Source organism: Caretta caretta, chromosome 7 (genome assembly GCF_965140235.1).
Source record: "Caretta caretta isolate rCarCar2 chromosome 7, rCarCar1.hap1, whole genome shotgun sequence".
Lineage (NCBI taxonomy): Eukaryota > Metazoa > Chordata > Testudines > Cheloniidae > Caretta > Caretta caretta.
In genome coordinates this window covers 6,260,323-6,287,877 of record NC_134212.1, presented here as the reverse complement: position 1 = coordinate 6,287,877, position 27,555 = coordinate 6,260,323, and the positions used below count along the sequence as shown (strand labels likewise).

The 27,555-nt window shown below is 44.4% G+C and overlaps 1 protein-coding gene across 4 annotated transcripts in view; it reads left to right on the top strand.

The window, feature by feature from the left end:
- Positions 1–27,555, top strand: part of ADAMTS9 (ADAM metallopeptidase with thrombospondin type 1 motif 9) — a 137,108-nt gene that overhangs the window by 11,523 nt on the left and 98,030 nt on the right. For 3 of the 4 annotated variants that reach the window (XM_048858027.2, XM_075130222.1, XM_048858028.2), the window contains 8 exons: positions 12,965–13,251; positions 15,514–15,597; positions 15,699–15,823; positions 16,278–16,318; positions 16,446–16,551; positions 18,697–18,843; positions 20,142–20,283; positions 21,377–21,484. In XM_048858027.2, coding sequence (XP_048713984.2) covers positions 12,965–13,251; positions 15,514–15,597; positions 15,699–15,823; positions 16,278–16,318; positions 16,446–16,551; positions 18,697–18,843; positions 20,142–20,283; positions 21,377–21,484 — 1,040 coding nt within the window. The remainder of the gene's footprint in view (positions 1–12,964; positions 13,252–15,513; positions 15,598–15,698; positions 15,824–16,277; positions 16,319–16,445; positions 16,552–18,696; positions 18,844–20,141; positions 20,284–21,376; positions 21,485–27,555) is intronic. The other variant, XM_075130221.1, reaches the window with a different exon arrangement.

Below are 27,555 nucleotides of genomic sequence, written 5' to 3'. Positions count from 1 at the left end.
ATAGGGAGGCTGGGGTTCCACAGGTGAGAGGCTCAGACTGAGGGATGACTAGGTGGGGGCCTTGTCATAGGAGAGGGTAGAGGATCTTCCGTTTCCTTTGTGCAGGAGAGACTGTAAACCGGTGTTTGTGCGATGGGAAACTGGGGTCACAATATTTGATTGTAAGATTTTTATGATGGGGTGTGTTCAACTTTAGGATGTGCCTCAGGCTGCGGCTAGCCACCCGATACACACAAAAGGTGTGTGTGAAAGAGAAAATTAGTCTCGTATGCCAATGAAAGATCTTTAAATGGACACCTGATTCAGGGTAATGAGATTATATGTGACTTGTTAGAGTCCAAATCTCCCCTTTCCTGGCATCCCCTACCCCTGCCTCCATATCTCAGGATTGTGTCTCTTCCCACAGGATCTTTCCTCATCCCAACCTTACTCATCCCTCTCAACCCCACTCATCCCTGAGGAATCATTCCCATCTCTGCTTCTGTGTTTCTAGCTTGCAGTATTGTTGTGAGTCTCACAATATTGGCTGTGTGTTTTAAAGCCCCAGCTCCTGGAGTCCTGTGACTAGGTGGCAATCTCAGCTTTCCTTTCTTACAGAAGTAAGCTTCTGGCCCTTGTGGCTGTGAAGAAAAGCCTGACGTGAACCCAGAAGGCAAATAAAAACATACCTCCCAATGGTTCTAGTGGCTAAAGCAGGGCGCAGTGTCATTCAAATTTGGCCCAGCTGCCTCTCCACAGGCAGAAAAAGAGGGGCAGCTGAACCAAACCTGAGTGGTGCCATGACCCTATGCACCAGGTTGCAATACCACTGGGTTTGGGAGCCCTCTCAAATGGGGGTCTGGCCCAACCTGCCCCCTTTTCACAATGCCCCCGCCCAGGTGGCCTGAATGCCGGAAACATTCCCAGCTTCAACTGTGACAAGGGCCACATGGGGGTAAAAGAGGGACAGTCCCGAGAAACTCGGGACTATTGGGAGGTCTATAAAAAGACTCCAACCTTTATTATTTTTAAGCCAACCCCATGACTGTGTAGGGCCTGACTCATGAGTTTTGGCAGGAGTGCCCCTATAATCCCAGACGCTCTCCATTCCCCTGCTGCCTGCTGATTGCAACCTCCTGCTGCCCCGCACTCAGACAGACGCTGGGCCCCTGGGAGCCTAGATTGCTGGAGCCCCGTTACTACTGCAAGCTGCCCTCTGTGTCCCTGAGCAGGTACATGGCTTCTTCTCTGCTCAGCCCACCCACCGCTGCCTCCTTGTGGCTCGAGATTGGAATGACAGCTCAGCAGAGCAAGACCCGGACGGGCAGCCCGGCAGAACTTGAACCCGGCAGGAAGGGCAGGAAAAGGTGCCTGTATCAGGGCAGAGGCATCAGGAAGAGGAGAAATTCGGGGAGGATGGGCCCTTCCTCACGCTCCCAGTGGAAATGCAAAGGAACCAGTTGGTTAATAGCAGGCCCAAGTGAGGGGGAACGAAGGGGGGGGGGGGGGGTCGTGGAATAGTAGAATGGCACCTGCGCAGCTTAATTTTACTGGGCAGGTGGAGACAGTTTCTGGAGGGGAGGGAAGCAGCTGAGGGAACAGCCAGAGGCTGCATCAGAGTGCAGCTCAGCAATTGCGTCTCTGCTGGTGGGTCGGGTTGGGCTGGGAGGAGGCAGCTGGGCCCACTGGGCACTGCTCTGTCCCCTGGCTGGGCGGGCACCAGGCTGCTCTCAGGAGCCAGCTGGGCTGAGCTCCCTCCTTTGCCTGCCCACTGGCTCTGATTGCTGAGCCGGCCCAGGCGAGGGGCCTGAGCTGACTCCCCAGGAAAGATTGAGCCCAGTCCACCTCCCCCTCCCATGAACGAGGTTCCAGTAGGAGAGAGGAGAAGTGGGGGAGGTGACTCAGACCTGGGGGTCTGGTGAGGAGAGGAGGGGGGCACAGCTTGGAGAGGAGGGGAGCTGATGGGGATAGAGGCACAAGGGTCTTTGGAAGGGATGTGGGCTTTCGGGAGCCTTGGGGAGGGGCTTGAGAGAAGATACAAGACATTTGGAAAGGGGAATGATAGAGGGGAGGGATGTGGTGTAGACCCTTTTTGTTGGGGAGAGGGATGTCAGCAAATTTGCCCTGTCTGGGGTGGAAGGGGTGGGGGGGACTTGTGGTAATTGTGAAGGTCTATATGCCCCCCCACACCTCCCGTTTAGCTGGCAGTTAGCCCACTGCCTGCAGGAATCCGCTTGAGTGCGTAAGAATTCATAGCACGGGAATCAAGCATCGTAGACGGGAAGGTGTAACGTTTGCAGGAGCGATATTAAATGTTGTTGTGCTTTGAGCTGTTAACATGCTTGATATGTTTCAAGAAGAAAACCCAGGATTCAGGACCAGCAGGGCAACTGTCCTCAGAGGCAGATGCTTCTGGGTTGGATGTTTCTGATGGTCAGAATATTGTACTGCTTGGTCTTGCCACCCAGCAAAATACCCAGGTGCAGAGACTGAAAAGATCCGAGTGGGGCAAAATTAGCCACGCCCATTAACAAGGAGATGAACTTGGGCCGTGAGGTCTTAGTCCTGTACCCAGACATCTCAAGAAACGGCACAGTTTGATATTTCAGTCTGAAACGACTTTTTGTTTCAAAATCCTTGCGCGTGTTATAAAAAAGGTGAAATCGAAACAAAGGTTTTTTTTCAGAATTTTTGCTTTTGTGGAGAATTTAGAAAGTTTCTGGTTTTGTTCCTAATCGTAATAAAGACAAATGCTGAAATCTCCAAATCCTTTGCGAAATGGGATTTCCGTCCTCCGCCCGGCTTTAACATGCCTGTGAATGGTGTGCTGTATTATATGGTTTTGCTGTATGACACTTCTGTCTGCACATATGCTATAAGTTAAATCTGTACATTTTTAGTGAATCCTTTTGCCGTTAAAGACTTTAGATCTAATTTAGCTCTATACACTGCTAAGCAAGCTCAGACTGACTTGTATTTGAACTTTCTTTGGTTTGCTGTGCCAGTAGTAATCAGACAATTATCATTTTTGTCTCGTATGTATGAACGAACGTAGAATGTTATTTTTCACTGGATTCTTATTTGGGTTTGATCATTCATTTCCCGTTTCATTTTTGTTCTTCACTCCCACCCCCCAGTCTATAAATGCTGTTTTCTATATCCTACTGTAGCAATTTACAATTCTCTGGGTCCGTAGTCATGGAAGTGGAGTTAACATCCTGTGGAGTTAACATTAATTCTGCCTTTAGGCTTGATTGTCAGAATATGCTACCAAGCAAGCCCCTCACCTCCCCCCTCATTTCACTCCTCCATCTCCGGCTGTCATCCTAGCAGCATAACAAACTTCCATCACCAAAACTAAATTCTGCTCTTGGTTACATTGGTGTAAATCTGGAATAAATCCATTGACTACAGTAACTCCAGATTTACACTGCGGTGTAACAGAGAATTTGCCTTGATGTTATTAAAAGGGAAAGATCTGAGTTTGTCTTCTGTGACAGTTCAGTGAATGCCCATCATTTGAATAAGGTAGGATTTTTTAGTTTGCTTAATCCAAATACAGAACACACCGTATTTTCTAGACTGCGACTATAAATACAGCTACTATCCTGTCACCATGCATGTGATTTCTCAGTGGGCTGCGGGAGATCCAAAGGGAAATCTTCAAAAATTACAGTAAAAAAAGTGTGCATGTTTCTTGAAATCTGGGGTGGACGGACGGATGGATGGATCAGGGGGTTAGTAATGGAGTATAGCCTCTTCCATCTATAGGTGGCTGGTTTAGATGCCTCCTAAGATGGCAGTGGCCGATGCTTGTGTTTGTGAAATGAAAGTCCGGGTCTCCCTCTAATTCTGGTATCCACATCACAGAAACCGCAATCAAAAATTCACCCCCTGTTAGCAGCCTCAGAGAGGCAGAGGACTCTGCTGGCATGGAATCTGAACTGTTCCTCTCACTCCAAGCAGTGGCCCCATGAGGTCAGGGTTGAGACACATTTGCAATATTAAAGGAGTACTTGTGGCACCTTAGAGACTAACCAATTTATTTGAGCATAAGCTTTCGTGAGCTACAGCTCACTTCATCGGGTGCATACTGTGGAAACTGCAGAAGACATTATATATATATATTTATATATATATATATATATTGGTGTGTGTGTGTGTATATATATATATATATATATATATATATATATATATATATAAATGTCTTCTGCAGTTTCCACAGTATGCTCCCGATGAAGTGAGCTGTAGCTCACGAAAGCTTATGCTCAAATAAATTGGTTAGTCTCTAAGGTGCCACAAGTCCTCCTGTTCTTTTTGCGAATACAGACTAACACGGCTGCTACTCTGAAACCTGTCATTTGCAATATTGCAAAGCTTGTGCTACTGCTCCCCACCTGTGTACTGTACCTGTGTACTGAGCAGAGAGAGGAGTTTTGTTTTCCTTGTGTTCTCATTAGTACCTTTCATGAACTTCAGTGAAAAGACTCTCTGAAATAATTAGATGGTTTTAAAGGGAGGTAAATAAAAAGAGGATCTAAGGGCTGTTTAAAACACTGCTGTGTTGTTTTGAAGTTCACTGTAAGGGTCTATTCTCCTTTTGTTGCATAATTGTCACTGGTAGCAATTGGATTTAGAACTCCTATTGAGAGTTAGAACAACAGGGTTGGATTCTATAGCCTGTACTCCTAGGTGTGTTTCCAGTGATTTCACTGGGACTTCATGTGAGTGTGGGTAGCATGATCAGCCCTGTATATTGAAACCAAACCACATATACAAAGCCATTCTGCAAGGGTGAATTGACTGTAGCTCACCCTAACAACTTCAGTTCCAGGGAGTCAGGTCACAAGGTGTTTAACCACCTTGAGAGAACTCAGTTAAATTTTGCTCAGCTTTATGAAAGTGTGCAATAATTAACTTCCTAACTTTAGCTTTAGCATCTGCTTTGCTGGGTCAGAGCAGTTATAGAGACTTTATAGACTAACTACCAAATAGCAAGTCTTAAGTACTAAAACACCTGGTTTATGTATTCAAATTGCATTTGATAATAAGTTAGTTTAAAAGTACTTTTTTTTTTTTTTAAAACCTGGGAGGGAATTTTAATACTGTTAGCTAAGAAGCTGCTTCCCTTCCCCCTTCCCGCCCCAGCTTTCATGAACTTGAACTGGAATTGCTTTCATTGTCACATGCCTTATTTAATTGTGCAAAATGCTTTCTAGTCCCAAGGGCAAGTTAATGTGGAAGTGGAAAGGATTAGAGCCATTAGGGACAAGTGATCACTCTTTTAATTTTTGATTTTAGCATAACAATAGTTACTACTTCAAAAGCAATCCCAGGGTCTACTCCTGTCATCCTTACTAATGCAATCAGTCACAGTACTCCTATAGGGCCTGATTCTCCATTGCCTTTGGGACTGGTCCAAAGTCCATTAAGTTCAATGGAAAGAGTCCCATTGACTTAATTTCAATGGTCTTTGAATCATCCTTTGGCCAAACTGAGTGCAAAGTAAATCTAAAATGCTACCAGACCAGGATGGTAGCATTTTACTTCCAATTTGCACCACTGTAAATGACTGCACAATGTACAAGGCCCATGTCATTTGCTTGTGTGAATGAAATTTACAGGATTGGGTCTTTATATCCTTCTGTTGGCTTCATTTCTTCCTTCCTGTTGCAAGTGAAAATTAATTGTTAGAGTTTAGATCCATCAAGTACTGTACTGGGTGGTTGCTAAACTAAAGCAATCATTAAAAACGGAAAAGGAGGACTCGTGGCACCTAAGGGACTAACAAATTTATTTGAGCATAAGCTTTCGTGAGGTACAGCTCACTTCATCAGATGCATTCAGTGGAAAATACAGTGGGGAGATTTATATCAGAAACAGACATGGTTTAAAGAGCCAGTGTTAGGAAATTGTTAGACTAGTTCTTTGACCACGTTTAAATGAATATCAACTGTTGAAGCTGTACAAAGGATAGCTTCATTCATTCTTGAATTATTAATCTAGTGGTGGCTTGGCTTTAAATGCCAGGCACTTGAAAATCCATCACATCATTGGGACTTGGATTTTATTGTGAATAAGCCAATGTCTTGTTTCTTAAACCCATCTAATTACTGTCATGTGTAGGTAAGTGCTTTCCAGTTATTGCAAGGAATTGAGAGATTGCCAAACAAATATTTTGCTTCCTGTTCTCTGTTGATATATCAACTGTGGTAGACAAATGCAAAACATCACACTCTTCCTATAGCTCAAAATGTAAGAGTTTTTCATTGCTCTCCATGTTATCAGAGTAAGCTTGCCATTGTTAAGTTACGTTTTACAGAGTTGGTTCCAGGGTATTAGAGAGACAAGATAGGTAAGGTAATATCCTTTATTGTACCCACACTGTTAATTTATGACAGGTTTCAGAGTAGCAGCCGTGTTAGTCTGTATTCGCAAAAAGAAAATGAGTACTTGTGGCACCTTAGAGACTAACCAATTTATTTGAGCATGAGCTTTCGTGAGCTACAGCTCACTTCATCGGAATGCATCCGATGAAGTGAGCTGCAGCTCACGAAAGCTTATGCTCAAATAAATTGGTTAGTCTCTAAGGTGCCACAAGTACTCATTTTCTTTTTGTTAATTTATGGTGTTCTGGGTGATGTCTGAGTTTTTCACTTCTGCTCAATTAGCCTGCAGTATGTAGATCTATTCAAGAGGTATGCAACATTTCTATCCTTTGGTGGTCATCTTAATGGTGACAAGTTAGATATTAACAGCTTTAGGCCCATATGGCATTCTCAATCTGCATGCACAATTGCTGTTGGGAGTTTTATGCGTGGCTTGAGAGCAGTATATTGCAGTTAGTGTTTCATTTTTTTTTTTTTTTTTTTTTTTACAAAGTGTCCCATTTCTGGCTGGGTTAAGATAACAGCTCATTGTTGTCAAAGTACATGAGTGGTTTTAAATCAGTTGCTGTCTTGCCAGACTGTGCTTAGTTTGTTGGGCCAGGTCTATACTATAAACATATGTCAGTATAATTATGTTGCTCAGGGGTAGTTCACTGACCTTTGAGTAAGGGGTAGTTACACCGACCTTCTGATTAAGAAAAAGCAGAAAGCCGACAAGGAGTGGAAGATGGGAGGGATCAGCAAGGAAAGCTACCTTGTAAATTGGAGTAATAGTAATAGGATGAAATTAAATAGTGAAAAGTGCAAGGTCAGAACATGTAGGGATAAAGTGAGAAAGGCCAAAAGCCATGTAGAGTTGGACCTTGCAAAGGGAATTAAAACCAATAGTAAAAGGTTTTATAGCCATATAAATACGAAGAAAGAAGAAGTGGGACTGCTAAACACTGAGGATGGAGTGGAGGTTAAGGATAATCTAGGCATGGCCCAATATCTAAATAAATACTTTGCCTCAGTCTTTAATGAGGAGCTTAGGGATAATGGTAGGATGACAAATGGGAATGAGGATATGGAGGTAGATATTACCACATCTGAGGTAGAAGCCAAACTCGAACAGCTTAATGGGACTAAACTGGGGGCCCAGATAATCTTCATCCAAGAATATTAAAGGAATTGGCACATGAAATTGCAAGCCCATTAGCAAGAATTTTTAATGAATCTGTAAACTCAGGGGTTGTACTGTATGACTGGAGAATTGCTAACATAGTTCCTATTTTTAAGAAAGGAAAAAAAAGTGAGCCGGGTAACTACAGGCCTGTTAGTTTGACATCTCTAGTATGTAAGGTCTTGGAAAAATTTTTGAAGGAGAAAGTAGTTAGGGACATTGAGGTCAATGGTAATTGGGACAAAATACAACATGGTTTTACAAAAGGTAGATCGTGCCAAACCAACCTGATCTCCTTCTTTGAGAAGGTAACAGATTTTTTTAGACAAAGGAAATGCAGTGTATCTAATTTACCTCGATTTCAGTAAGGCATTTGATACAGTTCCACATGAGGAATTATTAGCTCATAATAATTATGAGCCGCCAATGTGATATGGCCATGAAAAAAGCTAATGCGGTCTTGGGATGCATCAGGCGAGGTATTTCCAGCAGAGATAAGGAGGTTTTAGTACCATTATACAAGGCACTGGTGAGACCTCGCCTGGAATACTGTGTGCAGTTCTGGTCTCCCATGTTTAAGAAGGATGAATTCAAACTGGAACAGGTACAGAGAAGGGCTACTAGGATGATCCGAGGAATGGAAAACCTGTCTTATGAAAGGAGACGCATAGAGCTTGGCTTGTTTAGCCTAACCAAAAGAAGGCTGAGGGGAGATATGGTTGCTCTCTATAAATATATCAGAGGGATAAATACCGGAGAGGGAGAGGAATTATTTAAGCTCTGTACCAATGTGGACACAAGAACAAATAGACATAAACTGGCCATCGGGAAGTTTAGACTTGAAATTACACAAAGGTTTCTAACCATCAGAGGAGTGAAGTTCTGGAGCAGCCTTCCAAGGGGAGCAGTGGGGCAAAAGACATATCTGGCTTCAGGACTAAGTTTGATAAATTTAGGGAGGGGATAGTATGATGGAATAGCCTAATTTTGGCAATTAATTGATCTTTGACTATAAGCAGTAAATATGCCCAATGGCCTGTGATGTGATATTAGATGGGTGGGATCTGAGTTACTACAGAGAATTCTTTCCTTGGTGTCTGGCTGGTGAGTCTTGCCCACATGCTCAGGGTTTAGCAGATCGCCATATTTGGGGTCGGGAAGGAATTTTCCTCCAGGGCAGATTGGCAGAGGCCCTGGAGGTTTTTCACCTTTCTCTGTAGCATGGGGCATGGGTCACTTGCTGGAGGATTCTCTGCTCCTTGAAGTCTTTAAACCATGATTTGAGGACTTCAGTAGTTCAGACGTAGGTCAGGGGTTTGTTACAGGAGCGGGTGAGTGAGATTCTGTGGCCTGCATTGTGCAGGAGGTCAGACTAGACGATCATAATGGTCCCTTCTGACCTTAAAGTCTAGGATTCTATGAACCCCCCAATGCAGACAGCACTATGTCGATGGAAGGACTTCTCCAATCAACATAGCTAACGCCTCTTGGGTAGGTGGATTAGAGATGCTGACGGGAGAAACTCTCTTGTTGGCATAGTAACATCTTCACTAAGCTCCAGTTGTGCAGTTGAAGCACTGTGTGTGAAGACAAGTCCTCAGTAACGAGATTGGAATACCCAGTGTGTAAATATGACTGACTGGTGCTTTTCTGGTGCGCCTATAGAGAGAGACATGGAAGAATCAGCCATAAATGTCAGTAAACAACAATTTCACCAAACACACACACATCAGTGACAAAATGTTCCCACCGATGATAGAAATTTACAGATCGGTAAAAATGCTGCTTGAGAAAGTATGAAGTAGAGATTGATTTTAAGGCTATTTACTGTGTATATTTGACAATTTGTGTTTGAACAGATATAAAGCTCGAACTTTTTGAATCTCAACCTCCTCTATCATTAAATAATTGTCTGACCCCCTTGCCCCATAAGCTTCTGCAACTGTGAATGCTTAAAATAGATAAAAATAAAACAAATCCTTACAACCCATAATTTTGCACAATTGTGAACATTTAAATTGATACAAATAAAAAAGCTTTAAAATCAGTATTGATATTTTCCATCTAAATTCTAAAAATGAACTCCTCCAACCCTCCCCTGCTCTCTATATAGTCTCACAAATACAACTGCCCTACTCACTTACTTCTAAGCTTGCATCTTCTAATAACAAGAATAAGGCAGCAAGTACCAAACTTCCCTATCCCCTTAACTGTAACTCATTGTTATATTAAAAAAAATTACTTAACACAAGAACATAAAAATGGCCCTACCGGGTCAGACCAAGGGTCCATCTAGTCCAGGATCCTGTCTTCCGCCAGTGCCAGGTGCCCCAGAGGGAATGAACAGAACATGAAATCATCAAGTGATCCATCCCCTGTTGCTTCTTCTCCTTCTTGGATCTAAGGACTTTGCAGAACCTTAACACAGAAATGCTGCAGACCAATAAGGTCCAGCTAACCTGTAAAATCACAGGAAACCATATTGTGAACCAATCCACACATGCAGTCTGGGTTACACCTGTCAGTGCTGTCTTCTCCCTGCAGGGCTGGGCAAACTTTTTGGCCCGAGGGCCACATCTGGGAATAGAAATTGTACGGTGGGCCATGAATGCTCACAAAATTGGGGTTGGGGTGTGTGGGGGGGGGGTGCAGGCTCTGATTGGGGGTGCGGGCTCTGGGGTAGAGCCAGAAAGGAGGAGTTCAGGTTGCAGGAGGGGGCTGCGGGGTGGGGTAGGGTGCAGGGGTGGGGGGTGAGGGCTCCAGCTGGGGATGAGAAGTTTGGGGTGTAGGAGGGTGTTTTGGGCTAGGACCGAGGGGTTCAGAGGGCAGGAGGGGGCTCATGGCTGGGGCAGGGGGTTGGGGCACGGAGTGAGGCTCAGGGGTGCAGCTCTGGGAGGTGTTTACCTCAAGCAGCTCCAAGAAGCAGCGGCATGTCCCTTCTCTGGCTCCTGCGCGGCCAGGCAGCTCTGCACGCTGCTCAGTCCACAGTTACCGCCCCTGCAGCTCCCATTGGCCATGGTTTCTGGCCAATGGGAGGTGGGGGGTGCTTGGGGCGGGGACCATGTGCAGAGGGGAGCGCCCTGGCTGCCTGTACATGTAGGAGTCGGAGGGGGGCCATGCCACTGCTTCCGGGAGCCACGTGAAGCGACCCCTGACTCAGCTCCCCAGCTGGAGCACTGGAGCATAGAATCATAGAATATCAGGGTTGGAAGGGACCCCAGAAGGTCATCTAGCAGGGCAAGCCCCAGACCGTGCTCCGCAGAGGGAACTCGAGGGCCTGATTAAAATGGCTGGCGGGCCAGATCTGGCCCACGGGCTGTAGTTTGCCCACCCCTGATCCAACTGCTGCTCAACTTGGCTGCCAGTTTTGTAACCCTGGCAAGAAAATTCACTGCTGATTAGTCAAGAGCTTCCAACTCCTAACTAAGGGGTATGTGTGTACCTGCAGGAATGTCTGTCCTTAATGCAAGCTTCCAAACTGGCTTCAGAACAGCTGGAGAGCATGGTTAACAGCTTCCTGCACTCCCTCTAGGATGCTCAAATAGCAATTATTCGTTTGCAGTCAGTCAAGCCTGTATACTGCCCCCTAGGCTGGGAATGTTTCCATATCGACTCACAGCAAATAGAAACAGCTGCTGCAATTACAGCTGTAAGGTTTTTGGCTGAAACCTAGAAAAGAAAAGGGGATTACGTATAGGTACAGTTGGCCATTCTTAGCAGATGAGGGTGGCATGTGACCAGGATTCATCACCGCATTTGGTGTGCTAGTTGGATCATTCGCTTCCCTGGCCCGGGCCAAGTACTGACGGGCAGTGCAACATGACCGCTGATCCATCTCCCTCGCTTCTGCACTGATTTAGACTGGTGTAAATCAGGGGTGTGCCAATGCTGCCTGTGAAGTTATTTTAGCATGAGAGCAGAATCATGCCCAGTTTAACAGCACTGCTTAGTGCAGGATAAGTAGAGTAACCCAGTTATATATGAATGCCCTGGGTTTTTTCAGGCTTCTTACTCAAATAGCTGTTATGTGCGGATTGTTAGCTGTCGTAAGGTAGTCCACACCAAACATAAGGAAACATGGTTGGAGTTCATGAGAGTTATGTGTTGTTTGCTGTACGGTAGCATTTAATTTTAGAATGTCGTATTTTGACATGGAGGAGGCAAATTAACAGTTCTCAGTTGAACAGTCATTGGGCCATACACTCAGCTGGCTGCTGCTATTTATTAACATTTTAAAATCAGTGCTTTGGAAATTATTACTAAAACATCTGAAAAGGAAACTGCACATGTCAAATAGCCAAGAAGTTCCCTATCGTTGAAATCTTGTTTGCACTCTGAGCGTTCCTTTGTTCCCTAATATTCTGCTTCCTGTACCCTTCTCAGTGGGTCAGATAAGGAAATTGGATATTTTTCACCAGCATGATGAAATTAAAGGAAAGCTACAAAGACTAAGAGGTCTGTAGGCCGTTTGATGAACAGTGCTGATTTGGCTTTATGTTACTTAGCAGGTCTGAGCTGTTTCTCTTGGATGAATCACATTCAATTAGCTACTTCCTCTGATGAGCTGATTAAAACTTAAGTGGCATCAAATACCAGTGATTTTGCTCTTACGCTTAAATAATGCTATAATTACTTACTAATCAGATGGTGAATCTTAATTGTACATGTTCCATATGTGTTTTTTGCCCATGCACCCGCCTCACTCTGTCATCTTCGTATCAGCTTTTAACATACTTTCCAGGTCCTTTTTATGTTTTGCCTAATTGAATATCAAAAGCAGTATATGTGAAACTTCCTGTGTTCTATTCTTTAGTCAGTGGCAGCTGTGTTATTAGATGACCTTTACCATTTTGGTGGCACAGAATAATAAGAGGGGGAAAAAATATTTGAAGCACAGCCATGCTATTGTTACAGGCAGAAATGAATCATATGTAATTGCTTCACTCATTGGGGCCCAAATCTGGCAGTCCTTATTCCATCCTTCAATTGTGCCTGAGTAAGAGAGGCAGGATTTAGCCCTTAATCTCTTATGTGGGTTAATAGCCACATTGGACACACTTGGAATCTATACGCAGACAGAACAGTTAAAATTCCTGGATACAAATAGAACAAAATTTGCTGATTTTTGAATTCTTCCTACATACAGGATTGCTCTGGTCCTGGTCCAGCAATGCATTTAAAGACATCTGACTTTTAGTGTCATTGACTTCAATGGGACTACTCATGTCTTTAAAGTTAAGAACATGTTTAAGTGCTTTGCTAAACTGTGGCTTTCCGTGCAATCCTTGTTTTGCATAGCTACTTAGAACAAATCTGAATGAGTGTAGGAGACAGGCTACTAGCTGTTGTATGAACTGAAGTGTGTTCCTAACATGAAAAACATGTGGTTTTGAATGTATTCAATCAGGAATCCTCTTTTTTTAAACCACAGGGCATGAAAATAGTCACAAAAAGAGCAAGAGGAAAAACCGGAGAAGACAATGGCAAGAAAGTAGTCTGTTATCGGACGTGGCAGTGTTAAAACATAGCATAGCAGGAAATCAATTTTCTACATATAACAACAAGACTGAGAACACAAGTGATGACAAGACACACCGAAGAGCAAAGCGATTCCTCTCCTACCCTCGATTTGTGGAAGTCATGGTGGTGGCAGACAGTAGAATGGTTGCCTACCATGGAGTTAATCTGCAACACTATATCTTAACATTAATGTCAATAGTAAGTATCAAAATAGAGGAAGACTTTCCCCCTTGGATTTTACTCGCCCCATCCCAAGATGGTGCGATACACATAGCTTGTGTACATCAAGTACTGTACTAAAGTCAGGATTAGGTAAAGATGGAATGTGGCTCAGATGGACAAAACTTCAGTCTTGTCTCGAAAATGTCGGAACCCACAAGAGACTCTTCCTGTCCCGTTGGAGGGGTTCTTCCATCCCTGGCTCCACCATATAAATTAACTATTCCTGGGGCTCACTCCTTCAGTTCCCCAAGTCTCCAGCCGTGGGGTTACCACAGGCTAATGCTACTGTCCTTGGGATCTAGTCTCCTTCCCACTCAGGCCCGTGTGACGTACAAGCTGAATGGGAATCTTGCCGCATGTGGCTTCCCAGTATACGCAGTGAGGAGTGTGGATCCCCTCCCCCTTTCTACATGCTGAGATTTAGAGGTTGAGTTCTTACCCAATTTTCTTTGCTACTTAAAGCTCGTGAAGAGTAATAGTATCAGTTAACTTTCCATTATGGTGGTCGGAGTCCCAGTGGCAAGTCTTGCCTTGTGTGCAGCGGTAGGGTGGTTTTGCTGGCATCTTCCTTAACTTTCTCACCCCCTTCAAGGGCAAGTGTAATGCTGACAGACCCCGGTCATCGGTGGGCGGGATCAAACCTGGGACCTGGAGTTTAGTGCGTGAGCCTCTCTCACGTAAGCTAAAAGCCAACTGGCTGTTAGCTAAGGCTGCAGAGCAGACTCATTAATCTCTCTCTCTAAGTGATCTCAGTGCCACTAGATGGGGCAGAACACCACACCCAGAAGGTGTGTGGGTTACACAGGCTCAATGGTTCCAAATGCCACTGGATCTTTGTGCTGAGCTCACTGATCAGCTATGAGCTTTCTGTTCCTGCCAAGCGCCAATCTCTACCCTCAGCACTGAAGCAGAGAGCCATGTGAGCTGATGCTATGGGTGGCAGATTCCGGATTACAGAACTCCACGTTCCCTAAATCAGATGCATGCTCTGAACTCAGAGTCCAGATTCTGGGGCTCAAAAGACACTACCGCTATCTGTCAGTAGAGGAGATTGATAGTAAGAGCATGTTTAGGGTCAGTGTTTACTTAGTGCCCTTGTTTCTCAGAACAAAGGCTTTTTTTCAACATAGCAACAGGTTTCCTCTTGCTGCTTAATGTTCAGTGACTCTCTTCTTTGGTGCATGGGACATTGAACAGCATGGAAATGCATTTGATATTCCCTTGGGTAATTTATGCTGTGCTTTCCAGAGATGAGCTTTCAAAAAAAAATAAATCATCAATTTAAGTTCCCCCAAAGACTTACAGACAGCGATATAGAAAATAGAATGTTGTTAGAAAGGTCCCTTGAGAAGGGTGATATGAGTCTCTAGATGACTATGCCAAAAGCTGCAGTTATTTTGGATACAGACTCCCATTTATTTGAAAGTAAATATCCGATGGGAAACATTCCTGGACCAGCCCTCAGCAGCCACTAGATCCATTTGGATTTTTCCATCTCTGATTTCTGTGGGTCAAATTCTATTCTCATTACCTCCCATCAACCCCCCCCCCCTCCCCAATGTTATCCATGGAAAAGTAGAATATAATATAGATAAAAACACACTTAAGTGTAAGGCTTAGCAAAAAATGTACAAAGGTTATCTGGTGAAAATTTCTGCACACCCTCCCAGTCTCCCCCCAAAATGTACAAACTTCATAAAGTATTATTTACAGGAAGAGAATGGCCAAGATCATCAAGTGTGACTAGTGATTTTGGGTGTCCAATGTGAGACTTATTTAGAAGGGCTGGATTTTCAGAGGGCAGGCACTTAACGTTTAAGTCATCTTGAGTTGGGCATCCCAGAAATTGAAGCATTTGAAATCACTAGTCGCTTTTGAAAATCTTAGCTAGCAATAGTTGCAGATGTGTATCTGAGGACAGAATGTGGCCCTGTAATTCGGTGATGATATATGTGTGCAGAACTGAAGATTGGGTCCAGAAGAAAGTTTTGGGATTCTGGCACACAAGGTTTTCCTTTTCATTTTAAAACAATGCTCAAGGTGTTGCTAAATCTCTCAAGGCTTTGCACTGAGATGATGATCATGATCAGATCATTAGATAAAATTCTACAACAAAACCTAGTGAGAGAGTGAAGAGCTGCCACGCTCCCCTCGGTCAGAGAACAGAAGACAAATTTGTGTTGCTTTAATTCTTTGTTTGAAGCCACCATTAACTCTGAACATTTCTCTTTGATGCAGGTAGCCTCTATCTATAAAGACCCAAGTATTGGAAATTTAATTAATATTGTTATTGTGAAATTAGTCGTGATACATAATGAACAGGTAATGAAAGTATGTTTTCCTCTTTGCATTTGCCACAGGGAGTGAGCACTGAGATAAATAACTAAAATACACATTTTTGTATATATATTTTTTATGGCTAGGATGGTCCTTCAATATCTTATAATGCCCAGACAACATTAAAAAACTTTTGCCAATGGCAGCATTCCCAGAACCACCCTGAAGAAAACAATCTACCCAAACATGATACCGCTGTACTTGTTACCAGGTATATTCAGTTTTCTCATTAATAATGTAGCCATTTGAGTATCACAGTTGGAAGCGATTAATTTATAATGCATGTGATCGTCAGAAATAATTGATTTGGGGAAGCGCAGTAATGGCAATAAGTGTTTGGATTGCAACTGTGGAACTAGTGTAGCAATGGAAAGCCGTATGGTAAATACTTATCCCTCTGTTAAATGCAACTTAGAATTGTTGTAGTATCCAGGACCTGATCCTAATGCCACTGAAGGAAATTGGTTAAACTCTATTTGACTTAAATAGGCAATTGAATCAGACCTCTTTGTTCAGTTCACTGACAGCTTGTGTGACAAAACCAGCTTGAGAATGTCAGCTGGAGAACCAAGAATTGCTTTTGAATTTTTTTTTTTATTTTTGCATTTGTACTGTAACTTGCGTGTACATGAAAATTAAAAGCGTCAAGTCTGTTCTGCTTTCAGACAGGATATTTGTAGAGCTCACGACAAATGTGATACATTAGGTAAGCTTAATCTATTTTTTTTTTTTTTGTTTTACTCCTTTGAGGTCACAATGTTAATATGTGCTTAACTCTGAGCAATGTTTCTTTTTTTATAATACACCGTTTTGTTCTGCCCTTGCCTTTCTAGGTCTGGCTGAACTGGGCACTGTTTGTGATCCGTACAGAAGCTGCTCAATTAGCGAAGATAACGGACTAAGTACTGCTTTTACGATCGCGCATGAACTTGGCCATGTGTATGTTTTTATGTAGATAAGTTTACATTTAAATAGCCAAAGATGTATGCTAAGTGGAATTGATGCATAGCTGAGCCTAAGAAATGAGTAGGTAGGAGATGCAAGGACAAGGAGGTGAAACAGCTGGCAGCATCTGGAAGGCGGCTGAAGATGCTCCATAGCACCCAGTGGTAGCGGCATGGAGTGGCAAAGGGAAGGCCCAGCCCAGGGGGAGCACAGAATGGGTGGGATGGTGTGTCCGAGAAAGCCCCCAGCTGTGGGCGGCGATTGAGTAGGGGAGAAAAGAATGCTGCCCTTCTCATCCCCCTGCCCAAATCAAATGAACACACATCGCCTCTCAGGCCTAGCTCACCTCTAAATGCCGAGGGCGGGAGTCAGTAGTAGGGCATCCCCAAGCAGATCCAAGGTCTCGATGGCCTATGGAGCTGGCCCATTTTATGTCACAGCGCGTGCTCCGCTCACCTTGCACGCACTCACGCTCGTCACGAGGCTGCGATGGTGTGTGGTGGAAGAGCTAAGAGTAAACATGGGCAACCCTCTCCCCGTCTGCCACCTCGCCTCAGGGCTCCTGCCACTGCATGTTGCTCAGCCTGTCGACCCTACCCTGGTGGGTAGCTTTACTGAAGTTAATGGAGTAGTTATGCCAGAGCATGAATTTAGCTTAGTGTGTTTGGCATTCGACTGAGACAGCTTCCACCAAGGCAGTGCTCACGTGGATGAGCATGACCAGCTATGAAGCTAGGATTCCCAATGCCCCCACATCCTGCTGAGCCCCCAATTAATCGTTGAAGGTAAGGACGAAAAAGAAGTGCTTTGTCTTGCAAGTGCTGGTTGTGTCATCTATCCGATGGCTACATCACCAATTAAAATAACACACTGTGTTTTAGAATAGAGGCTTCAGAGGTGGGATTAGTGAGTTCTAATAAACAGGCTTAAAGCGTTTTTCATTTGGGCAGTGTATATTTAAGGGCAGTTGTATTTTTTTAATTTGATATCCTGATGGAAATCCCCAAGGTTTGGCCTTCCCCACCCCTAACTTGCAGCAGCTTACTTCACGAGCTTCATCCAAAGGAGGTGGTCCTGAAACGGAGTGCCTCTGTGTGGGAGGCAGGGGGAAGAGTTGGCTCACTGGACGAAATCTTAATGGAAATAGAAACTCGTCAGCCTTCACATTTGGATCACATCAAGTCATTTCCCCTCTTCCACTTCAAATAGCAAAGCAGCTTAAGATGTTTTGTCTCTGTTACATTTTTGCAGCATTGTTCAATCGAGTGTGTGCTGCAAATCTCACATGGGTTTATGCTGATATTGATTCTTGATGGCATTCTGTAAACCTACCAGATAAATATAAGTTTATCCCTGGTGTGACTCCATGTAGGCAACGACATCAGTGGCAAACTTGGCCCTAGATGTCTAAAACCACAGTTCAGTTTCATTAGAAACTTTCCGCTACTAGGCTATTGAATTCTCAGGGCTAAACTATACTAGGGACTTCAGCCATCCATGGCTTGCAGACCCCTAGAGTAGACACACAACAATGCTGTAAAACACAATTTGCATCAGTGCTGTTTACTCTGCTTGGAACTGGGGTATTCTGCACTGATGCAGATTGCAATTTGTGTTAGCTGGATCTCTCTGCACTAGGGGTTTTCACTGGTGCAGCCCTGCTGGTGACTGGGTGCCAACAGCCATTCCCAGTACAGACAGTGCCTCAGTTTCAAACTCTGTAAGTCCAAAACGATGCCATATTTCATAACTTCACCACAGCTTGTGGAAAGCTGGGATTTACAAAGGAGCCGAAGAGAGTTAGGTGCCAAATTCTTATCGACTCTCAAATTCCCAGCCAAAGTCTTTGACTGTTTAGATTGGCTGGGGAAAATTTGTCACTGGCATAACATTGGGCCCAATCCTGTGAGATCCAGAATGCCTGCAGGATCACGGCTACAGGTAGCAACACAGAAAACTACATCTGAAATTTACCCAAAGTGTCTGGCTTCAGAACACCTCGAGAACACACGTTGCCACTTAGAGTTCTGATGTTGAAAGGTTTTGTGTACTCTGGCTATTATACACCCTATTTCTGCTGTAGTACGAGATACTGGGTCTTTAATGTGCGCTTCATTAGACTTGTTTTGCTTTTTGCAGATTTAACATGCCACATGATGACAATAATAAGTGCAAAGAAGATGGAGGGAAAAATCAACAACATGTCATGGCGCCAACGCTCAACTTCTACACCAACCCCTGGATGTGGTCAAAATGTAGTAGGAAATACATTACTGAGTTTCTAGAGTAAGACATTATATATGGGGTGGTGGTGGTATACAGACCGCCTCCCTCATTTGTTACACTGAAAACGAAGGGTGCATCATTTGGAAAGGAGTTGAAGTGGGGTGTGTGTGTGTGTGTGTGTGTCGTTTACATAGTGTAGAAATACAACTTCTGAGATTCAGTCCCTGCCAGTTCGGTCTCATGATTAACTGGCAAGGAATTGCTTCTCTATGGGGAAGGCTAAGTCTTAGCCCCCATGGAAATCACTTTTAAGGAACTCATCATCTCCGCTCACCTGAGCAGCGAGTTTCCTAAGCTTTGTGACCCAGATACTGAGTTGTGTCTTAGGAGCACTTGGTACAGCTAGGAAGGCAGTTGCTAAAGTCCAGGAAATCCACCTCTGCAGGCCTTGGAGCTGACCTGGAGCCGACCTGGACCCTGGAATAAATTAGAGAGGCTGTCAGGTTGCTCTGGCTTACACTGACTGCTCGTTCTGGCATCAGAAAATGACCAGGATGAAGGGGGAAAGGGGAGCTTGGCCATGCATCCTTTCCTCTGGCCATACTCCCTATGTGGGCAGCTGGGACGGGGTTAGTATATCAGCTGCTACACCTCTTTAGGATCCCCCTATGCAAAAGGAGCTTTCTGATAGCTTACTCAGGCAGCGTCAACCTGTCGGAATGGCACAAGGTTGCCCTACCGTGGCCCAGGATCCGTGCCCGTGATATCAGTCCAAAGTGCAGAGTTCTTCTGAAGTACAATGAAAAGTTTTGTATGAACGTGTCCTAGGCCTGCCCTCTTCTCCCATTGTTTTTGATGGGAGCAGGTGAAGGCCCAATGTTGTGTATAGTCAGATCTGAGAGCTTGTATCCCTCAAGTGGGCTCTTACACTGTTTGTGTAGCGGGACTATTCAATATTGCCTCTCAGTTTGCACTCACTCTTGGTACCCAAAGCATTGTGCTGTATTTCTCAGCAGCTGAAGTAGTGTATGTTAAACATGACAACACAATAACAAGGGAGAAAGCATGATCTTGTGGGTTAAGGCCCAGGCTGGGAGGAAGGCAATCTGGGTTCTTTTCACAGGTCTGTTTATAAACAGGGACCTGGCGCATACCATGTAAGCAGGGTATGCCCCTGAGCAGCCCCGTGTGTAAAATGGATGACAGTCAAATTTTGCTACTGTGTAGGAGTCTTTGGGGACTAATTTGTTAACTTTTGTGTGGCACACAGATACTGCATTGATACATACATTAAAAAGAAATGGGCTCTGGCCCGACAAATCCCTGTTTAACCCTGTTGTTGTTCTGTTTTATTGAAGCACTGGTTATGGGGAGTGTTTACTAGACGAGCCTGTATCAAGGACTTACACTTTGCCTCAACAACTCCCAGGAGTAATTTATGATGTTAATAAACAATGCGAGTTAATTTTTGGACCAGGCTCTCAAGTCTGCCCATACATGGTAAGTGCTCTTCCACTTCTTTGTTTTGCTTGCAACATGCAAGAGGAATAAAGCTTTGCTGGGTTAGTCCCCTTACAATATATTTTGGTATCCAGGTTGTTAATTTTTGTCAGTGGCAAAAGGTGTTGCCATAACAACCACTACCCTAGGCCATCGGCAGGGTTTAACTCCAAGACCTGTGAAGCACAAATCTCTACCACTTTCGCTGAAGGACTGCACCCAGGATCTTCAGGAGTGACTAGCGATTTTGAAAGCCTCAGTCTGGAGGGGTCCCACTTGAGACACTTGAAAGAGGCTTGATTTTCAGAGGGTGGGTGCTCATCACTTCCAAGGTATATCAAGTTGGGCACCTAGCCATGGAGACACCCCAAAATAATTAGTCCCTTTGGAAAATCCAGGCCCCAGATGATTACCTGGGAGCTATAACGTACAGCTGTCCTCTGTGGACCAGCCACAGAGGGGCTATTTAACATATGACTGCCCCGGAGAGAAAAGCCCTCTGTCCACCGAACAGAAGCATATCACAATGGTCCTCACTCTGCCCTGCAGCATGCCTCGCTCCTGTTCTACCTTTAAAAGGCAAAAACATTGTTCACTGCTGTTTGCTGAGACTCCCCACCCAGGTACCAGTTAGCACCAATTCCAGTGGCTATTTTTGTGTTCCATTTCGCACAGCCGACTGACATGCTATCAGAGGGGAACAGCTTATGATCACCACTAACTTAGGTTCGACTAGAACTGGTAGCAGGAGACGGGGGGGATTTTTCATGATCGTGGTCATGATTTTGGTTCCAATACGCACATGCGCAGCCCATGTTTTGTTAAAATCACCTGTTGACAGAAATTTTCCAATCAGCTCTGCTGGTAACTTGATTTCAGGTGGGCTCCACTCATCCAGGTTCAGGACTGATTTATCTTTGCGCTGAAAGGCACCCTGAGCTATTCAGTACTTCCCCTCCCAGCCCTGTTTTATATTGCACACATTCATTGTGTAAATGATGGCAGTTCTAGTGTGAAATGTCATGTGGTCAACCGTGTGCGTCACCCTTGAGCCGGGCATTACTTAATACTATGATCATTTAAATAAATGAAGCAGATGCAGTGCCGAAGACTCTGGTGCATTAACGTTGATGGAGCTCACAAAGGATGTCGTACTCAACACACACCTTGGGCTGATGGGACAGAGTGTGAACCCGGAAAGGTCTGTAATACCTGATGTTTCATCCCCTTGTAGACAAAAATGGTGTTAAAAGGCTCATAGTGTATATATCAATTAAAAGTCTTTTTCCCCCCTGAAGTTCAGTTGTATGGAGTGCAATTTACAACTGAAATTCACCCCAGGCTAATTCTATATAGCTTTGATGGAGGCAGAGCTTAATCGTGCTGGCTTGTGATATAGGAGGTAATGTTTTCTGTTCCTTGTCAGTGCTGGTGGTGTATGATGTCAAAACGATAGTGTCTCTCTAACTTGGAATTAATGTAGTAATGTGTCATCTGCAAATGCCTCTAAATTGTTCCTTATATAATGTGATTAAAATCTCCTGTTTGCCTTTATTGTGTTTTATGAAATGCATTTTGCTTTTCGAAAAGCTAATTGTACTTTATGGAATTACTTGAGCAAACTCTGAGATGTTTTCCTGTCCTATTCATTGGAAGTTTAATATGTGCAGTTGGTAATTAGTATGTTTAAAATTGGCTCCTTGCTTGGACAACTTCAGAGTAGAATATAAAGCTGGTCAAAATGTTTCATTTGAAACTTTCTTTAACAATTTTTTCACCAGAAATGGAAATGTCTGTGGGTAATGTATGATTTCAACAAAATGTTTCCGTTTGTGGTCTACATTTTTCAGTGTTCATGTGCCAAAACCTGGGGTGGGGGTAGTTTATGGGATTTTAGTTTTTTCAGGAGAACCCAACCATTTTGAAGAAAAATTTCAACCAAGACTTTTTAGCTTTTATCAGAATTTTTTGTAAGAACAAAAAACATTTCCCGAGCAGCTGTATGCTTGATGGTTTTCAAGGACTTGCGTCTTAAAAATTCACGTTTGTAACACTCTGGGTAACAATTAATGGTTATAGTTAGGGTGACCAGATGTCCCGTTTTTAAAGGGACAGTTCCGTTTTGGGGACTTTTTCTTATATTACCCCCCACCCCCTGTCCCGTTTTTTCACAGTTGCTATCTGGTCACCCTAGTTATAGTTGTCATTGCCTTGGAAGACTTGCTGTCTTTAATACTGTCTAATACAGGGATCAGCAACCTTTGGCATGCGGCCCATCAGGGAAATCCGCTGGTGGGCCGGGCTGGTTTGTTTACCTGCTGCTTCCACAGGTTCGGCCATTGTAGCTCCCACTGGCCGCGGTTCGAGGCCAATGGGGGCTGCGGGAAGCGGCGTGGGCCGAGGGATGTGCAGGCCACCACTTCCTGCAGTCCACAACGGCCTGGAATGGCAAGCTGCGAGCAGCCGAACCTGCAGATGCTGCGGGTAAACAAATCGTCCCTGCCCGCCAGCGGATTTCCCTGATGGGCCGTGTGTCAAAGGTTGCTGATTCCTGGTCTGATACATACATTCTTTTAAATGCATTTTAATTCAAATGTATTTAGGCCATATTTGACCCATATACTTTCATAAAAGAAATAGATTATTAAATTTTCTGCATTTCTGAAACCTTTCTGGTCAACATGTTTTGCTAAGGGATGATTCAAGGCAATGGGCATAACGCATCATTGTACTTTTCTTTCTGATGGAAGAGCACAGGCACAGAAATTGTACGTCTTCTCATGCATCCATGTAGGGGACGGTGTCATGGGAATATCCTTGATATTCCCATTTTTATACTGCTCTTTGGAGCTGTGTGAGACTGGGCTCAGTCTACCGTTCTAACCGATTTTAATCACTTTTCCATGAGGGTTCCCCCTTGTTCAGAGAGTCGACCTAAGGCCTGTGCGTCATGGCGATCAATTTGAACCCGATTCCGATGACGTAAGTGGAACTTCAGTGGTGTGTAGACCTTGTGGTAGCCCACTGCATCAGGGTGAATTTCACCCTTTAACAGGCATCCGGGCCTGATCTTGAAAAAACTACCGTGTGTAGCTCCTACCCCAGTGAGTTGCATTTCAGCGACTTCATTCATTACTGCTCACAATACAAGCCTAATAGATAATGCCTTACTACTCTGTGTGCATATAAGATGTGCTACTGGGTCTGTATTGCACTGTAGTAAATAAAGAAGCTGTATTGCACTCAGACAGGGTAAGAATTAATGACAGGAAAATTAAAGTTAATATCTCCCATGGACTTCAGTGGGACCGCTCAAAGTCGCGGGGGAGGGGGAGCACTAATCCCAATAGTAACTATTTTCATGGTCAGTCCTGGTAAAAATCATGAGAAGTCACAAGTCCCATAATGCAGAATCTGGAAGTAGCCCAGTCACACACAACGTGAGCAGGGAGAAAGGCATCTAAGTACCTTTGTAGATCTGGGCCTAAATCCCACTTTTAGGCCCCGCTGTGAGCCACAAAACTCGCACTCAGCTGCCGTGCACTCCTGTAGGGGCCTCGACTTTTACTTGCACCCAAGTTTTCAGGGTAGAACTTCTCTGGGCCCTTAGGTTTCTGCCTCTGGTCATGCACGTGGCTGCTTCTCTCCAGGTGCCTGGATGGATGCCTATTTTCCGCCCAAGTCCCAGCGCAATCCACAAAGCAGGATGCAGTAGGCAGAGGACTACCTAGCTCACCCGTGGGGCCCAGTCCGGTAGGGCTCCCTACTCAGAGTTAACCTACTGGATTGGGTCCCATTCAAAATCGAGGTGGTAATGACGGTGATAGTGCTTCATCTGATATTTTTTTAGCCTAGTGGTTAGAGCACTTACCTGTGTTGTGAGAGACCTGGGTTCAATTCCCCCCTCAGGCAGAGGGGAAGAAAAGATTTGAACAGGGGTCTCCCAGCTCTCGGGAGCATGCTCTAACCACTGAGCTATGGGATAGTCTGATGTGGGGCTCTCTCATCAAGTTGTGGCACTGTATATAAACACTGGAGACTGGACTGTGGGTCCAGCTTACTGCTTTCCAGCTGGGTGCCCAAACCCCGTGGCTTTAGAATCATCCTGTCTCTTTGTGTATTGGGATTAAAAAATTCAAAACAAAATCCAGAAATTATAGTCGCATTCCTAATGAATCACAGATGCAAAAAGAGGCCATCCAAACCTCCTCAGCCCAAAATATGTGCCTGAAAATGAAGTCAGGCCAGTGTCCCCCGCGGCCCATGCCATCCCCCGTTCCTCCAATCACAATTCTTTTTTGTTTTCCTCCGCCCTAGCCAGCTACTGAATAGCTGCGCAAATTGTGGGAATCAGCCTTTCAGGTGTGATGTTGCAGGCCCGAAGACAGGCCAAACAGCCACTCTGCCACAGTGGCATAAAACCACTGCATTCACAACTCCCGTACACAGCAAATGCCCGTTCTTCCTTATGGAGGCAGATGCCGAGGCCTCTGGTGTCTGAAAAAAGTCTAACGGCAATTGTCCATAAGTCTGGCCATGCATTGGGGGGGACCCTCTGTTCTGAAGCCAGGAAATCTCTACTGGGCATATTCTGCCTGTCTGCCTCTCCCTCCCTCCCAGTGACTCTTTCACTATTTAGCCACAGTGGAACAGCTTGAACAGGAGAGACTGAGGGAGTCCCTCCCCCCATTTGACTATCTCATAGCACTCTCCTGGGAGACCCCTATTCAAATCCTTTCTCCTCCTCTGCCTGAGGGGGGAATTGAACCTGGGTTTTCCGCATCCTAGGTGAGTGCTCTAACTAGTGGGCATTACCACCGCTGCTTTGTATACAGCGAGGCACCTAACTCATTCTTGCAAGGAACGACACTGGCGGCTAAGTGTCCAGGAGAGGGGTTCCTGGCTGTGGATCACTATCATTGATAGGCTCAGACCAGACTTAGGGGCCTATCCCCATAAGGCAGTGGAGTTTGGGATACACCCCTCTCCTCAGCATCTCCCATTGGTGGGTCCTTACCTAGCATGCTGGCTTTTTGCAGATCACACTCTAAGGCACCTATCTCTCCCCATTCATAGAATAGGGAGTCTGGCTATGTGGGTCGCATTGTTGTTCCTGTGATTTTTCTAACCACCTAAAAATTAGGTGTCATGACTCTGAGCATCACAATGCCTTAGTCACTTTGTGGATCTGGGCCAAAGGGCCTTATAGAAAAGGGGGAGGAGGGAGCATCTCTGACTTTTGGTCCGATTTACCCTTCCAAAGTTTGGATCAGCATAAAAATCCTCCCTCGTATTTTGCTGCATCTTGCAAAACACTGATGTACAAAATCTGGAGTTAATTTCTTTGGAATGAGTAGCTATTTTTGTACTAAGCTATGATGTGGCCAGCAGCCTTGTATGTTCAGTAATGCTTGGCCTCAAGTCGCCTTGTTTAAAGTCTGTTATATATGGGTTGGCAGAGAAAATAAAGTGCCATTTTTTTAAGGGAAATATCTTTGGAAACCAAAGAGCTTGCCTGTCCAAACAGAGATAAAACAACTCGGATATCTCATCCCCCACCTTAAATCTTATTCCTAAATCAAAGCTCTGTATGTAACAGAGGAGTATTAACTTATACATATTTTGAATATGAGAGCACTGAAGTTGACACCAAATTAAATCAAGTAATAATCCAACTTCAGTTTTTGGCCTTTGCAAGGTGAATACTTGTGATGATCATTTACTTTTGTTTCACAGCATTGCTGCTTCACCGATTTTAAAATAAGCGATTGTGTTCCCAATGCAAAAAAAGAGGCTTATAAACTTAGATCCATATCTCTTGCGGTTTTAGAGTCTATTTCAAAAATTGCAAAAAGCATAGAATTACAGCTGTGGTTGCTTTTTTTTGCAACCAGAAGAGGCATAATCATGATTTTTGGTTTCTTGTTTAGGACAGTAGGTAGTCATATAGGCTATGCATGCGTGAAGTCTTGGAACACTTGCCTGGCCCCTGCCTATCTAGTCAGTAGCAAGTCACCTGATGCATAGATTGGGTGAATTATCTAGGAGTCTCTTGGAGAGACAAAGGAAAGTGGACTCTGTTATAATGCCTCCCTCCACCATCACGACCTCCCTTTGTGAAATTATGTCTGCGTAAATTATTTCGAAGTTGGTCTAGACATTAATTAGTGGATTAACAACAGCACTTCCACTCATTCCATAAGGCATGGAAATAGGCCCCTAGGAAAGAAAGCTCTGGCAGACACTGTATGTTCTTCTGTTTTAATTCATGTGTTTCCAAAACACAAAAATAATATTTAAAGATCGATGTAAAACAAACAAAAAAAGACATGAAAGTTACACAACTTGAATATTCACAGTATGTTTCCAAGAAACACAACTCTATTTCCTTAATTTAATCTTGCTGTTTATTAAAGTGGAACATCCTTCTCTTTCTTTCCTTAATGATGTGCTATTTATGACCACAAATCCTGAAATTCTGAACATAATCAATAGTGTAATTTCCTGGCAGAGTTCTGTGTCCTTAGCCATCAGATGGGAAGCTTGTAAGTCATGTCAAGCTCTGTTAGTTGCCTACATTCATAAGTTATTCAGTCTGCTTCACTGGGTCATTGGTGCCAAGCCTGTGTGTGGCAGGATATTTCACGGCCGAAGTCAACATTTCTGCAGGAAAGTCTCTCCTCTGGGACAGTGCTGCCATCTTGATGCCACATGTCTCTTTACTTTGATAACAGCTGCTGACCCTTTGTGCCTCTGAAAACAACCCAAGATAGGACCCCATCCCGCAGTGCTTAGACCCTGGAAACTTCAGTGGCGGCGATGTATGAATCAGACTGCAGGGTTGGGCCGACAATGGAGAAACAGACGTCGTAGGACTTTTTAATAAAACAGGCTGTACTGCGGCAGGCTCTTATTAAACAATATGGCCCTTGGTAACCAAGCCTGCACAGGAAGGCAAACCCAGGGCATGCTGTAGACTAGAGGACAAGCTCGCCTTCAAATGAATCCAGCAAATAGACCCCATCCCAAATAGTAAGCAGCTAGCCAAACGCACCTAGGACCAACTTGCTTCATTAGCAAGTGGCAGGCAGGCAGAGCTGTAGGGAAGAGATCTCTGTTAAATGTGCTGAGGGGCCAGTGTTTATATAAGCCTAGTATGGTAGCAGCTGGCCCTGACTTGTGTTTCTGAGCCCCTGGTGCCATACTAAACTAGCTCCCTCCTGAAACTTGACTATATTTCTCCAAAAAGAAAAGGAGTACTTGTGGCACCTT